The 17,163-nt window shown below is 45.1% G+C and overlaps 1 protein-coding gene across 2 annotated transcripts in view; it reads left to right on the top strand.

Annotated features, from left to right (window-relative positions):
- The window catches only part of MDM4 (MDM4 regulator of p53), a 192,917-nt gene that overhangs the window by 40,292 nt on the left and 135,462 nt on the right, over window positions 1–17,163 (top strand). For both annotated transcript variants that reach the window (XM_073615829.1, XM_073615828.1), the window contains one exon: window positions 14,016–14,090. In XM_073615829.1, coding sequence (XP_073471930.1) covers window positions 14,016–14,090 — 75 coding nt within the window. The remainder of the gene's footprint in view (window positions 1–14,015; window positions 14,091–17,163) is intronic.

Genomic DNA, 17,163 nt, shown 5'->3' with positions numbered 1-17,163 from the left:
GGTCTGATAAAATCTTAGGAACCTCTCATTGATATCAGTTTGTAATGTCAGAAGGCAACCATCAGGTCCCCTTAGATGCCCTATGTGAGTCACTGAATGCTATCCCCTGGCTAGCCAGGCCAGTAGCCTACCATTTTTGTCCCCGAACTCGAACACCCGTTGGGCACCCTCGATCATCTATTTCTTGGTGAGATCCAATCTGCGCAAGGATAGGTCCCTCAGTGTGTCCTGCCAAACTATATAGCTACTTTGCCCCGGGCTTCTCACATACTCCGCCTCCCTCAGCTTTGCCTGTTCCTCCATTTGCCGCAGAGACTGCACGGACTGCCGCTTCAGTCGGGCGATCCTGGTAATAAACTCCCTCCTAAGCCATGCTTTAAATAAATCCCACAACACCCTGGGCTCCGCAGAGTCCAAGTTGTCTATCCAAAAATTGCATAAAGCCTCGGGCATTACCTCCTGAATCTCCGGGTCCGCAATCCATCCCCGGGACAGCCTCCACAACCGCACACCCACCTCCACTGAGGTTCTAATGGTGACCGATAGTGGAGCATGATCGGAGATGCCTCTAGACAGGATCTCCGTAGATATCACTCTCCGTAACATTGCTGAAGAGGCAAAGGCCAGATCTATGCGCGACATAGTCCGGTAAGATGTAGAGAGGCAGGTGTATTCTCTGTCCGAGGGATGAAAATGCCTCCACACATCAGTCAATTGAAAGGCGGCAGCCCAATGAGAGAGACAATGTCGCGGGGGGCCAGAAACCTGGAGCCTTTCCAGGTCCCTGGACGGCGCTAAGTTAAAGTCACCCACCAATAACACATCTACATTATACATCGTGACCTGCTGCATCATCCGATGAAGCACATCACCATCTGCAGAGGGGGGCAGATAGACCCCAACAATCATAGGGGGTCTCAGAGATCAGTGCATGTATAATAACATAGCGACCGTCAGGGTCTAATTTAACATCTTCTAGATGAAAAGGCAAGGATCGATGGATCAAGACACTGACCCCCCTGGCATAATTAGAATAGGGAGCGTGATAGTGAGCACCGACCCATGCCCTCTTAAGACACATAACTCTTGAGCCCACTAGCTGTGTTTCCTGCAGTATGCAGATCTTTGGGTGAATTTTCCGTAAGTAGCTAAGTACTAGTGAGCGTTTAATAGCTGAGTTAAGCCCCTGTACGTTCCAAGAGACTATTAGACATTCAGCCATCTAGAGACAGTACAATGACATATCGTAGAGAAAACCCTGGTCTCCCTCGGGGTCCCTGGACCAAGGGGGTAAAACCACTCCCCCAGGTACAGCAGAGCCCGACAGAACACCTCCTCCCTCGAGTAGTATGATACCCACACCAATACCACTATGGGTAAATATCTTTTGCAATAGACCACCTGAACCTGAACATTAATACAGAAAAATAAAAAAACAAAAAAAAAAGAACATAACCTTGTACAACAACGGTTAACCTTCCCCACCCCCCATCCCGTGCAACTCTAAACAGTGAGTTACACTTAGATCTCATAACCCCTCAGTCCGGAGACTATAATCCGCACAGGATGGGGGCGTGCGAGCAAAATAGGACAGAGTCCAGACTACGTTGAGCTCTAGAGCTCGTGGTAAAAAAAAATATCAACGTTACAGTCCCGAGCTATCGTCCTGGAGTGAAAAAATAGAAAAATTAAACTTAAAACATGTTTTTTTAAGGAAAAATCTCAGCAAAGCAACTGCTATCTCCTGCCAAGCAGGGGCACATACTTAAAGGTCAGTTACAGGAATGGAACAGTACCGTGGAAGCCTGTACATCGGGACCTATGGCTACCGCAGGATCCAATTCCTGATGGAGAAAATCTGCCAAAGAGACAGGCAAGTATACTAAATCATGGGCACAATGTTCAGGGAACACCAGCAGTTTGTATACCGTCCAGCCATTTCTTGCAAACTTGTCGGCACTCAGGTGGGAGATGGAAAGTCATATACTCTTGAAATATATATATATATATGCTGAGTGTCTTACCCGCATCCACGGTAGCTAGAAGGGGAATAACAGCGGCCCTCCTCTCTGAGGGAACTAGTTTCAGTTCAGCGGCAGCGCCTCCAACCATGCAGCAGCATCTTTGGGGGAAGTGAAAAAAACAGTCTCACCATCCACTACCCTCAGCTTGGCCGGGAACATGACACTATATTTAATTCCTTTGGTGCGCAGAGCTGCCTTCACACTGTCGAATGATCGGCGCTGTCGCTGAGTTTCGATCGTGTAGTCCGGGAATATTAGCAGCTTGCCATTGCGGTAGGGGAGAACTCCAGCCACCCGGGCAGCCCCAAGTATCTCATCTCGATCTCTGAAATTAAGGAGCCGCAGTATGAGCGTGCGGGGTGGGGCTCCCTCCGGTCCCGGTCTAGGTGGAACACGATGGGCCCGTTCTACTGCAAAGTACGGGGAGAGCTGGGCCGCTGGTAGCAGGGTGCGCAGGAGCTCCTCAGTGAACAACGTGAGGATCTTCCTTCCACCCCTTCCGGGAGTCCTACAATCCTCAAATTGTTCCGGCGGCTCCTGTTCTCCGCATCCTCCGCTCTATATTCCAACGCCCGTACTTTAGTTTGCAGAGTTCTAATGGATGCCGCATGGTCGGTAACTGTATCTTCCACCTCCCCCACACGCCGCTCCGCTTCTGTCACTCTGGACCGGATTTTATCCAAATCCTGCCAAATCAATCCCACGTCCATCTGTACCTCTTCAATCTTTGATTTGAGGACGGATTGACAGGAGCTGATAGCTGCCATAACTTCTGGTATGCCCGGGGTTGGGTGAGCTGCATCCTCCCAGTGGTCAGTTTGAGACGCCATATTGTGAAGGCGTACAGGGGAAGCAGGGCCGTCAAGAGCTAAAGCGGACTCCGCTAAGGCCTTCGGAGGAAATTTCCGCTTCTTACCCCTCTTCTGACTTCCAAAGGATTTAGAAGGCCTCCAGATACACCAGGATCGTGTCGATCTATGCAGTTACAAGGTACGGATGTATTAATCGGATCACACTCCAGGAGAGCTCAAGAAGCACGTCTGCTCAGTTCGCCATCTTGGCCACGCCCCCCCGGCTGCTTTTTAGAACAAGCACGCTCCTCACATGCCTCTGTTTCCATGGCAGCGGGTCCCCAGTTTAAACCTGGAAGCAGAGAGAGTGTAATACAAGCAGTGACATCCTCACCTTTCCCTGGATTGTATTTGCAAGCTCTCCTCTCCCCTGGGCTTTGATGTTCCTTCCTGTATCCTCTGAATTCCCTCCCCCTCAGTCGTTCAAAGTTCATGTCATTGTCTCCTCCAGCCGATTGGGGGGAGGGGGGATTGTCACTGAAAACTTCTATGAGCACAGGTAATCTCTCTACACAAAGCATGGTGTTAAATCAGAAGAAGAGACATGGTAAGGAGCATGGTGACCTGTTCTCTGAAATGTACACAGTGCTATGTGTTTATATTACATACATGTGTACAGTACATAGGAGAGGGAGACTGACATCTCCCCCACATCTAAAGTGATCCCCGATCTGTCCCCAGGGTCTCCTTTATTGTACATACAAATCATCCCTCTGTCACTGATCCTATCCCCCCACCATCCCTCTGTCACTGATCCCATCCCCAGAGCCACCACGTGCCATGATATAAAGTCCCGTCATCCCCATCCCCTGTATCACTGTACAGTCCCATCATCCCCATCCCTGTACGGCATGCGATGGCACTGTACGGCATGTGATCCTGTAATACTCTATTTACAATGAAGGGAACATTATTGGTATATGGGTACTAGGCAATACACCAATTATGGTGGAGCGGAGCTCTGTGCTTTAGTAAGAAAATAAAAGTAGATGTGAATGGAAGGTTTCATTGTCTGTCTCATTTAAAAATCCAGATAGTCAATAAAAGGATTTATTCACAATGTTAGCTCTGATTTTATTTCATTTTACTATACCAGTAATCCATGAAATCCCTGTGTGCTGTCTCATCCATATGTGTATTCTGCTTTACAAATATATTATTTTCACTCTGGTAGTGCTGTGTAATGTAAACCGCCTCTATATATTAATATCAGTGACTTCCCATAGTCACCGACTGAAGTGCTCTTATCTTTGCTGGATTTGTCTGACCATAGGAACATGCTGCAGGGGGGAAGGGAGGAGAGAGAAGAGGGGGGGGGCAGCTACACTCTGTCAAGTCTTAGGAGCGAGCAGAGAGAGGATATCAATCAAGCAAAATAACAGGAAAGTGGGTGGATCCAGACCATTGTCGGTATTACACTGTATGAAAGTCTGTAATGTCTCCCACGGGTGTTTAGCTTGATTTGAACCACTTGCCGACCGCTGCACGCTGATATACGTTGGCACAATGGCAGCGGTGGGCAAAAATGGGTGTACCTGTACGTCCCCTTTAATTGGGGCTAGCGCGCCGCTGCGTACATTGTGACTGTACCTGCGGACTCAATCCGCCGGTGTCCCGGCGATCGTGTCACGGAGCCACAGAACGGATAAGTGCCTATGTAAACAAGGCATTTCCACGTTCTGCCTTGTGAGATGAAAGATCACTGCTCCCTGTCAGCGGGAGCAGTGATCGCTGTCATGTGAGTGGAAGCCCATTCCCCCCACAGTTAGAATCACTCCCTAGGACACACTTAACCCCTTCATTGCCCCCTAGTGTTTAACCTCTTCCCTGCCAGTGTCATTTACACAGTAATCCATGCATTTTATAGCGCTGATTGCTGTATAAATGACAACGATCCCAAAATAGTGTCAAAAGTGTTCGATGTGTGTGCCATGTCGGTCAGGATAAAAATCGCAGATCGCCGCCATTACCAATTAGAAAAAAATAATAAAAATGCCATAAAACTATCCCCTATTTTGTAGTCGCTATAACATTTGCACAAACCAATCATACGCTTATTGCGATTGTTCTTTTTGATAAAAAAAAAAAAGGAGAAATATACATATCGGCCTAAACTGAGGAAAAATTTTGTTTTGTTTTTTTTTGTGTTTTGTTTTTTTTTTATATTTTTGGAGGATATTTATTATAGCAAAAAGTTAAAAATATTGCTTTTTTTTTTTCCAAAATTATCGATTTTTTTTTTTTTTTTTTTTTTTTGTTTATAGTGCAAAAAATAATCGCAGAGGTGATCAAATACCACCAAAAGAAAGCTCTATCTGTGGGGGAAAAAAAGACGTCAATTTTGTTTGGGTGCAACGTCGCACAACCGTGCAATTGTCAGTTAAAGCAACACAGTGCCGAATCGCAAAAAGTACTCTGGTCAGGAAGGGGGTAAAATCTTCCGGGGCTGAAGCGGTTAACAGAATGGGGAAACTTCTGAGAGGGCTGGAAAGATGTTTAAATATCAGCAGCTCACATAGAATAGATGTAAGCAAAAAAAAAGGAAACCTGTACTTCTCTTTTAATGGCTGTGTGTGGAGTTATTTTGAGGGGACAGCAAATTTACACTTGTAAATTTATGCAATTTATTAAAGTTATACAAGCTGTACACTCACTACTTTTATATTGTAGCAAAGTGTCATTTCCTTAGTGTCGTCACATAAAAAGATATAATCAAATATTTACAAAAATGTGAGATACTGTGTGTGTGTATATAATATTAATATATATATATATATATATATATATATGTATATGTATGTATGTATGTATGTATGTATTACACTTAATACCACGTATTGCCCCCTTTAGTGGTTGTAAACCCATACAAGATACTTTTTGCTACAGGTAAGCCTATAATAAGGCTTACCTGTAGCTACCCTGGATATCGCCTAAACCTGAACAGAGATATCCCCTGTATTTGCATATGCTGACTTCATCGGCACATGCACACTGAAGCCACAGCATGTAAGTGCCGTGGCTTCAGTGAGTGTGCCGTTACCGGCGGCTCCTGCACGCATACGTGGGAGTGACGTCATCGTAGCTCCGGCCAATCACCGCGCCGGAATCCATGATACCCAGAAGTAACTCCGGGAGCTATGTCAGCCGCCGGAGCGGTGTACGAGGATGGCTGCAGGGGCTTCGATCTCAGGTAAGTAATTCATAATGAGCTAGTATGCTATGCATACTAGCTCATTATGCCTTTTTGTCTTGCAAGGGTTTTTTTTTTTTGTCCCAGGGTTTACAACCACTTTAACATCAATGACAGCTTGAAGTCTTTTGTGGTATTTGTGGATGAGGCTCTTTATCTTCTCAAATCGTCAAGCTGCCCATTCCTCTTGGCAAAAAGCCTCCCAGTTCCTGTAAATTCTTTGGCTGTCTTGCATGAACTGCTCGTTTGAAATCTCCCCAGAGTGACTCAATAATATTAGGGTCAGGAAACAGACTGAGATGGCCACTCCAGAGCCTTCACTTTATTCTGCTGTAGCCAAGGACAGGTCGACTTGACCTTGTGTTTTGGATCATTGTCATGGAAGTAGGTCCCATGCGCAGCTTCCTGGCTGATGAATGCAAATGTTCCTCCCAGTATTTTTTGATAACATACTGCATTCATCTTGCCATCAATTTTGACCAAATTTCCTGTGCCTGTTCCTAGCTCACACATCCCCAAAACATCAGCAATCCTCCTCCATACATTTCATCATAGGCCTTGTTGAATCCTCTCCAAATGTACCGTTTATGGTTGTGGCCAAAAAGCTCAATTTTGGTCCCTTCACTCCAAATGACTTTGTGCCAGAAGGTTTGAGGCTTGTCTCTTTGCCGTTTTGGCGTATTGAAAGTGGGATACTTTGTGGCATTTGCGTAGTAATGGCTTTCTTCTGGCGACTTGACCATGTAGCCCATATTTCTTCAAGTGCCTCCTTATTGTGCAGCTTGAAACAGACACCACATGTTTTCAGAGTCCTGTATTTCACCTGAAGTTATTTGTGGGTTTTTCTTTGCATCCCTAACAATTTTCCTGGCAGTTGTGGCTGAAATTCTACTTGGTCTACCTGACCGTGGTTTGGTTTCAACAGAACCCCTCATTTTCCACTTCTTGATTAGAGTTTGAACACTGCTGTTTGGCATTCTCAATTCCTTGGATATCTTTTTATATCCCTTTCCTGTTTTATACAGTTCAACTACCTTTTACTGCAGATCCTTTGACAATTCTTTTGCTTTCCCCATGACTCAGAATCCAGAGACATCAGTGCAGCACTGAATGAAAGATGCAAGAGTAAGAGTCTGTCAGGAGTCCAGAAATGCATTTACCTTTTATACACACTCTAATTACACACACTAATTACAAGCAAACAGATCACAGGGGAGGATAGTTACCTTTTTAATAGCCATTCAAACCGCTTTGTGTCATCTTTTGTGCAAGTTATCAGGCCAAAATCACCAAGGTATGTAAACTTTTGATCAGGGTCATTTGGGTAGTTTCTGTTGCTTTTATGGTTTGAAAAGAGTAAACACAATTGATAATAAATGGCTTCAGCCAAACACTAACAATGAGTGAAAGAAATGTTTGTGTTATCATTCATATTCCCTGTTAACCACTTCAGCCCCGGAAGATTTTAAATCCTTCCTGACCAGAGCACTTTTTACAGTTTGACACTGCGTCTCTATAAAATTGCGAAATTTGCATCCTTTTTCCCCTAATCGTCTTTCTGGACAGCCACCTGAGACCTTGGCTCCTCCCCTCTGTTGGAAACACCGCGCCAGCCTTCTATAAAATTTCCTCCTCCCCTGCTGACTCTTCAGTTATTTGTGTTTCCTCCAGAGGGGAGACACCAGTGGAACCAAGCAGGAGAGTCAGGAGGCTCAGGCAGATGTCCTAAAAGGGAGCAGAGGCTCCTCGGGCAGACCAGGGAAAAAAACTAACCTGGAAGAAAATCTTGTCACCCCCGCATCTGAGTGCAGGCGGAGTTCGGGGGGGCTCCCTTTCAGCACAGAGCACGGTAGCAGGGAGGTACATGGCCAGACGTCTCATACCCTCAGCAGCGTGTAGCACTGGCAGTTCAAACCACACCAGGTATTGAGACCGCACGACGCGGGTGATGTCATGTCCAGCGAAAGGGGCGTGTACTTCCGGGTTCGCAGCTTCCGGTTCCAGCCGCAAATCATGAAAAGGAGCCAGGCATGGCTGGAGAGGAGCCGCACATGGTGTAGAGACAGCAAAGGCTCCGGTGGTGACACCATAATGTCGGACGCAGAAGGAAGAGACCAGACTGGTCCAGCAGAGACCAGCTCCAGCCATGTTAAGGTAGGGGGAACCTAGGGTGGAACTCCCCTGGCCTGAACCCACCACCATCCCCCCTTTTTTTCTTCAAGGGAGTACATGGACGGGGGGGGGGGTAGTTAAAGGTCCCTCTGGTGTCAGAGGCTGGTTCATGGGGCCCCTGGTGAAGTAAGCCCACATGAAGACGCTGTGCACCTGCAGTTTTGCAGGAAAGGATTATGGTAGTGTTAATACTTTGGGGTTTTCTTTTTTACGTCTTTTCAAAAAACAGACAAAACCAGTCCCTCTCAACTCAAAGAGGAGGTGCCCTTCTTGTAAAACTACACTTAAAGATTCCTGCAGGAAAGCATTATGTAAGGAATGTATTAACAAACTAGTACAGGAACATTTGAATGAGCAGGGCAGTGATTTAGCGGCATCTGTTAAGGAACTATCCAGCACCTTTTGAATCCTTTAAGACCTTTTTTGAAGGGTTTCAGATCCCACAACTGCAGACTGCTCCTCATTCAGTACAGACTGCACTACCAAAAGCACAAGCACTACCCTCCACTAGTGCAGGCCCTTTTAGTAGCCCCTAGGGAGGAGGCAGAAGAGGAGCCTGACAGCGCAGTGTCTGGCTCCCAAGAATCAGAGGGTGAAGCTCTGGAAGAGGATTCCAGAAAACCCTCCCAATACAAGCTCTCTTTAGAAGAGGTCGACCATCTCCTGGGAGCAATTCATACCACATTAGGTATACAAGCTGAAAAGAAACCATTATCCCCGCATGATCAAATGTATGAGGGTGTAGGAGAACAGGAAAAGAAGAGTTTTCCTGTTCATGAGGTTCTAGTAGAGGCAATTAAAAAGGAATGGCAGGAACCAGAAAGAAAGCCATTTTTTTTTTTCTAAAGCCTTAAAAAGACTCTTTCCATTTTCAGATGACGAATCATCAGTATGGAACAAAACCCCAAAGCTAGATGCGTCCTTCTCACATGTCTTGAGGCACACGGATTTAGCGTTTGAGGATATGGGGGTCTTATCTGAAGCAATGGATAAGAGGACGGACTCCCTATTAAAAAAGTCATGTGACTCCACAGTGGGAAGCCTAAAGCCAGCCATGGCAGTCACGGTAGTGGCCAGAAATGTAGAGTTCTGGTTGAACCATATTCAGGCACACATCGAGGAAGGAACTGCAAAAGAGCAGAATTTATCCTCTTTTCCCACTCTTCTGCGAGGCATTGTGTATATCGTGGATGCATCAGCAGAGCTGGTACGCATGGCAGCCACATCCTCGGCACTAGCCAACTCTACAAGAATTGCCCTATGGCTAAAGACATGGCAGGGGGACTGCGCATCTAAAGCCAAACTTTGCGGGATCCCTTTTACAGGGGACCTGCTGTTTGGGCCAGGGTTAGAGAAAGTGCTGAACCGTACAGCGGACAAAAAGAAAGCGTTCCCGCTGAAACACAAAGCAACCTGGCGTCAGCCACAGTAGAATAAAAGGAAGCAAAGAGGGGACACAAAATCCAGTTTTTAGCAGCCAAGACAGAGAACCAGAAAAGACCTTGGGTCCAGAGAGGGAAAGACCAGGAACGAGTGGTTTTTCGTCGTCCTGAGCAAACCAGAAATAAACAATGACAAAATAGTCTCAGTGGGAGGAAGACTGGAGGCCTTCCTCTCGCAATGGGAAAGGATATCCTCCAATCAGTTTATTTTGAGAACAATAGGAGAGGGGTATTACCTAGAGTTCTCAAGATCACCCCCAAGCAGGTTTTACACCACCAAGCTTCCAAAGAACAGAGAAAAGGCCAGAGGGTTAATGAGGTCCATAAAGGATCTCGGGAAACAAGGTGTAAGCATCAAGGTACCAAAGGAAGAAAGAGGACAGGGCTTCTACTCCCATATATTCGGAGTACAAAAACCCTCGGGAAAGGTCAGACCAATCCTCAAACTCAAACCCTTGAATATATCCATAGCTTACAAAAGATTCAGAATGGATTCCATATACTCAGTGAAGGCTCTGTTACCCCCAAACTGTTATATAGTTTCCCTAGATTTAAGACGCGTACCTACACATACCGATACAACCAAGTTGTCAAGTTTCTAAGGTTAGCAATAGAAACAGGAAAAGAAACCATATACCTTCAATTCCGAGCTCTACCCTTCGGCTTCTCTCTTTCACCCAGAATGTTTACAAAAATTCTGGCGGAAGCTCTGGCACCATTATGACTAAAAGGCATATCCATCATTTAGTAGACCTTCTCCTTTTTTGCAGAATCTCCCGGGAGATTGCTAGAAAACCTCAAATACACACGGACATTCTTAGAAAATCTAGGTTGGTTGATAAATGTAGAAAAATCCAATCTACAACCCACGCAACAGACAAAGTATTTGGGATATATGATAGACTCAGTTCAACAAAGAATGTTCCTACCCAAGGAGAAGATAGAAAAAAATCAAAAAGAAATAAAAACAATACAGGCCAATCTACCATGTTCAATAAGAAAAATGGCAACGCTTGGGTTGCTAACGTCTGCAATCCCAGCGGTACAATGGGCAAGCCTACATTTTTGGCCACTGCAGATGTTCCTATTAAAGATATGGGATTAGAAGCAGGAGTCACTGGATACACAGGTATTAATACCAGCAAGGGTAAAAAGGACCCTATGGCGGTGAAGAGCAGAAAATATAAACAAAGGACGGCTATGGATCCTACCCATTTCACGAACCCTAACCACAGACGCAAACGGCGTACGGTGGGGAGCACATTTAGACCCCCAAATAACACAAGGGACTTGGGAGAAGGAGGAGAGGACGAGGTCGTCCAATTGGAAAGAGTTGAAGGCAGTATGGCTTGCGCTTCAGTCCTTCCAGAGAGAGTTGAGAGGACATCATGTACAGGTCAGGTTCGACAACAGACAAGGGGGAACCAGAAGTGGAGCCCTGTGGTCTTTAGCAAAGAATCTTGAACTGGGGAGAGGAAAACATACTCTCTTTATCAGCAGTCCACTTAAAAGGGGATTTAAACAAAGTGGCAGATTTCCTCGGCAGGAAGAAAGTGAGGGAAGGCGATTGGGTACTAAAACAGGAGGTATTCGAGCAGATTACAAAAAAAGGGGAACACCTCAGGTGGACTTATTTGCTTTGAGAAAAAGCAGGAAGGTTTGAGCGTTCTTCTCCCTGAGAAGAAAGGATGGAGAGCTCGGTGGTAGATGCGTTAGCACAAAAGTGGCCGTTCAACAAATGTTATACCTTTCCCCCACGAGTACTACTACCAGCGGTTCTAATAAAATTGTGTACAGAGAACACATCACTGATTCTCATAGCACCTCACTGGCCCAGGAGACCGTGGTTCTCTATGCTCAAAGAACTCTCCATAGAGCCCCCCTGGTTGCTACCAATCCAGGAAGATCTACTCTCCTAGGGCCCAGTGTGCTGTCCCCAGGTGGAAAGGTGGAATTTAGCCGTCTGGTATCTGAAGAGCAGCTGCTAAAAGCAAAAGGGATCTCAAGCCGTTTAATAGAGACACTGCTGAAAAGCAGGAAGGTTGAGACATGTAATATCTACCAAAGAGTATGGAAATGTTTTAGCAGATGGTGCACAGAAAAAAACTTCAAAACACAAAGCTCAGTGGCAGTCTTATGCCCTGTACACACGGTCGGATTTTCCGGCGGAAAATGTGTGATAGGACCTTGTTGTCGGAAATTCCGACCGTGTTTGTGTTCCTCACACATTTTCCATCGGAATTTCCGACACACAGTTTGAGAGCATGCTATAAATTTTTCAGACAACAAAATCCGTTGTCGGAAATTCCGATCGTGTGTACACAAATCTGACGCACAAAGTGCCACGCGTGCTCAGAATAAATTAAGAGACCAAAGCTATTGGCTACTGCCCCGTTTATAGTCCCGGCGTACTTGTTTTACGTCACCGCGTTCAGAACGATAGGATTTTCCGCCAACTTTGTGCCACCGTGTGTATGCAAGACAAGTTTGAGCCAACATCCGTCAGAAAAAATGCATGGATTTTGTTGTCGGAATGTCCGATCAATGTCTGACCCTGTGTACAGGGCATTAGAGTTTCTACAGAGTGGCGTAGATAAATTACTAAGCCTCAGTACTTTAAAGAGTCAAGTGTCAGCACTGTCGGTTTACCAGGAAAGAAGTTTAGCATAAAATCCATGGATAATCAGACTCCTTAAATCCGTGAGCAGGCAGGACGATACAGAGTACAGCCTTTCCAAAGTGGGACCTCTCATTAGTGTTAGAAACTATGACAGCAGAACCCTGTGAACCATTAAAAAATTGCAGCCTGAAGATGCTGACGCTTAAAGCAATCTTCTTGGTAGCAATTACTACAGCCAAAAGGGTCTGTGAGATAGAGGCCCTATCAATTAGACCCCCCTTTTGTCAGATTTTCCCGGATCGCATAGTCTTTAAAATGGATACGGTATTTCTGACTAAAGTGGCCTCAATTTCACAGAGGTCAAGAGATTGTGTTACCATCATTTTGTCCAAATCCTTCTAAAGAACAAGAAATAAAATTCCATAATTTAGACGTCAGGAGATAAGTCTTACATTATTTAGAGGTAACAAAAACACTTAAACGGATTCTTTATTCTATTTACTGGAGCTAGGCAAGGGCACAAGGCTTCAAGAGGCACCATAGCCAGATGGTTAAGAGACGCCATTGAACAGGCGTACAAGTTAGGAGGCATGCAGATCTCAGCGGGTATCGGGGCACACTCCACGAGTTCAATGGCAGCGTCACAGGCAGAGAGACTTGTAAAGCTGCAAAATGGTCCAGCTTTGCCACTTTTGTAAGACACTATAGAGTGGACCTGTGGTCAGCCAAAGATCAGACCTTTGGACGCAAGGTCTTACAAGCCGTGGTCCCGCCCTAGGGGTAAGTGCTCGGTTATCCTCTCAGGTGGCTGTCCTGAAAGACGATTAGGGGAAAAACGAAGTTACTTACTGGTAACGTTCTTTCCCGGAGTCTTTCAGGACAGCTGGGTACCCACCAAGATGTATATTAAGACATAAAGATTTCCTTACAGGAAATGTGATTTAGTTAACTATGTGTATCGTATGTTCTTGTGTCTCCCCAGCGGACTGGAGGTGCTCTTTAAAGAACTGAGGAGACAGCAGGGGAGGAGGAAATTATAGAAGGCTGGTGCAGTGTTTCCTACAGAGGGGAGGAGCCAACGTCTCTCAGGTGGCTGTCCTGAAAGACTCCGGGAAAGAACGTTACCAGTAAGTAACTTCGTTTTTTTTTCTTTTTGGTGGTATTTGATCACCTCCTGTGGTTTTTATTTTTTGCGCTATACACCAAAAAAAGCGACAATTTTGTGCTATAAGTATACACTGATTACTGTATAAATATCACTGGCAGGGAAGGGGTTAAATATGTGTTCTAATTGTATGGGGATAGGACTAACTAGGGGAGCAGACATATTTGTGTTCCTACTTAGTAGGAGCAAACGACATGTCTCCTCTCCCCTGACAGAACAGAGATTTGAGTGTTAACACACGCAAATCCCTGTGCTGGATCTCGTGCACGCGATTGCCGGACACGCGCATCAGTTCCCCTGCTGTGCAGCGGGCTCTTGAAGGGAACCCCATACGGAGTTTCGGGCAGGGGTGCCGTTCTGCCCCAGAAAAGAAGACACGAGCCGATCGGGAAACGAGTATAATAGCCAAGAAATCATAAATTCTTGCAGGGTATGTAAACTTATGTGTACAAATGTAATTGTGTGTGTATATATTATTGTATATATTTATGGATATAGATTGTATTATTTAAAAAATAATCTCGTGTATATTTTTTTTACCCATCCATCAGGTACGACCTCAGCCTGCATTACTGAAGCTCCTTCACACAGCAGGAGCAAACGGAGACACATTTACCATAAAACAGGTAAAGTCTTTATCACGTTGCTTTGAGTGTCCTTGTCATTTTTATACTGTATATGCACCTGTGGGATGAGATCAGTATGATTTCTGTGTAGTGGTTTTTTTTTTTTTTTCTTCCCCCTTTTTTGTACTAAAAACTTCAGCTTAGATTTTGCAGATACCATGGTAATCTTTTTTAAGCATTACTAAAATTCAATAAACAGTAGAAGATGGTTGTTTTTAGTTGCACGTGAGTGAAGAGATTTGCGCTTGTACAAAATTTTAAAGATTTGATAGGCAGATCCCTCTTAGCTTAACTAGTTTTATTTTATTTTTCCTTTGGATTCTTCTTCAATCAACTCACCATATGTCTTTTAATACAACAATAGAATGAGTGCATGCCGATCAGTGCAACCTCTGTAAAAACTTGAACTGTACCTTGACCCTACGCCATAGGTAATGTCTGTAATGTTGCTTTGGGTACTGGATCCTAAGTGGGCACTCAACGTGGCACTTTTATTAATGTGTGTGTAGTTAACCACAGACTCTGGAGACCCTTTTGGGGGTATGCCAACCATGATCGGTGAAGCCTGGACCCTATATTGGGACCAGCGATGTGAAGAGGTAAGGCAGGATAACCCTTTATCTCTCACCATATTGTAGCCCCACAATCTTGCATAGTATGTGTTTTTATATATGTCAGAAATATGGGAGTGTAGAAAAGAGCAGAGGGCGTCTCCGCCTGAGTGGAGGCCTTTGCAAATCAGAAAATAATGTAAATATAATAATGCACTCACATGTAGTAGAGGAGGAGCCAGCATGTCATCCATGGAGGACTTTTCATCCCTGCCACAGATTGGCATGCAAGCAGCTGGTGTTATGCAGCGTTTGGCCAGGAATCTGCTGGGTGGATGTGGAGGGAGGCACTGTGGTTTAGGGAGGTGGAACGCAAGCAGCGCGGTGTATGTGCAGCGGCTTCCAGTTGTCAGCTGGCTTGGATTGGTGATGTCACTCCCCAAGTGGACGTGTCTACAAATTTTGGGGTCTCCTCTTTGTCTAACCATAGCTCTATACATGGCATAGAAGATTTCCCTGGCCTGATCAGAAGATAGGAGACGTACAGATTCCAGCTTATCTCTGGCATGCTCTGATGTGCTTACCGAATGATTGGTAATTTAATGACTATTTTGAAAAGGAGTCCCTATTTGTTTTTGATCAGTTAAGCAAGTAGAAAAGACCTGTGCTCTTTTGTTTGGATTCCTTAGAATGAGTAATGACACAACTCTCATTAATGGTTCTAATTTCTATTCACCTGCAGAGATTTGTGGCTCAAAGCCTGGTCCGCAGAAGTTGACTCTCACATATACCACTTGAAGATGTCACACGAGGAATGGCTCTGCTTCCCCAGAGTAAAGTTCTAAAATTCCCTTTCCTCTGGAGTCTGTACCTCCTCAAAACGCAGTTTCTCTGCACTCTACCCAGGCCTCAACTTCAACAAAGTCTTGCCTGAAGATCTCTTCTTGGATCCATACGCATCCAAGATACCTAGCTGCATGTTCTCATTTATCAATTTCATCAGTGATTTTTGCAGTAGGGGACAATAGAGTTGATTTACTAAAGGCAAATATAATGTGCACTTTGCAAGCTCAGTTGCCCTAATTTTCCCCCAGTAGTTGGGGTCCTCTCACACGGGGCGGACACTGCCTGGGATCTGTCTTCTGATCCCTGCTGAGCAGGCTGATGACCGGTCTGTGTCTGCTCTGCTTATTCAGCCCATAAAGCCCGCTGTCCTCTATGGGCGGTCAGATATAAACGGATCGCCTGTCCGTTTGCACCCGACTGCCATCCGATCCTATCCACTTAGACAGAAGGGGGTTTGGATTGGATGTAGACGGGCGTAAACGGACACGTCAGTTCCACCCCCCCCCCTCTGCTTCATAGAGGATAATGCAGGTTCCAACCAGAGCCACCTGGAGAACGTTTACCTGGTGGACCGATTGGCACATCTTGTCCTTCTAAGAACTTGGGGAATCCAGGTCACAGATTATCAAGACCAGAGGTTCCCAACCCCTGGGTCACTGACCGGTACCAGTCCATGGCCTGTTGGCAACTGTGCCATATAGCCGGAAGTGAGTGGCAGGCGCATGAGGCTTACTCTGTACTTACGCTTGCATTACTGCCCGAGCTCCACCACCTCCTCTCAGATCAGCGGTGGCATTAGAAACTCATAGAAGCGCAAACCAGTACTGTAAAGTACACATGCGCGGGATTTAGGTTTTGATGCTTTTTTAAAATTTTTTTTTTTTTTTTTTGATGCTTCAGGCGGGTGATCAACTTCGAAAAATATGCTCTCTGACCTTGCCTGGAGTACTTGGGCTCGATGTCTATATACAGCCCAAGCAAAAGTCTTCCTTCCAGAGAAACTGCTTTCACAACTTGCGATTGGGACTCAGACACCCCTCTGAGATTCTACATAAGTTTTGAGTGTCTTGGTGGCCTTTTTTGAGACTTATTTGCCCAATTTCATTTGGGACTTCCCCCTTCTGCTCAACCCCCCCCCCCGCCTCAGTTTATAGTTGTACACTCAACAAACTCAACTGAATGCCGAACACCCCTATCGGTACTTTGATAGGATTAGCTGAATCTAACCCCAATACACGCCTCCATATCTTCCTAAAACCATCAACTTGCAAGTCCTGATCTTAGACATCTGTTGTATGAGTCAAAAATTGCTCAGCTGGTGGAATTGCCAATGCATGTTCCAGACTGGTTATTAGCAAAAAAAAATGAAAAACTTCAGTAATATGTCTGCATATGTAATATTCAGTTGATGTCATAACTTCTGAAATAACCGTATAGCCAGAAAAAGGTAAGAATATATTTACCCCTTACCGTTAATCAGCAGTGTTTTTAAGTCCAAACTAGGGCTGAAATTAATCGATTATGAAATGAATCGATTACTATTTTTATAATCGATTAATCGGCCAGTAACCTAATGGGGTAAAATAAATTAAATAAAGTTAGTCCTTTATAGTACAAAAAGAGCAAATAATTGCTACTGTAAATATTACTTTCACAGTTCTACAGTAAAAAAATAA

The sequence above is a fragment of the Aquarana catesbeiana genome, linkage group LG02 (genome assembly GCF_042186555.1).
Source record: "Aquarana catesbeiana isolate 2022-GZ linkage group LG02, ASM4218655v1, whole genome shotgun sequence".
Classification (NCBI taxonomy): domain Eukaryota; kingdom Metazoa; phylum Chordata; class Amphibia; order Anura; family Ranidae; genus Aquarana; species Aquarana catesbeiana.
The sequence above is the reverse complement of the archived record's forward strand: the minus strand, read 5'-3'. Positions and strand labels throughout refer to the sequence as shown.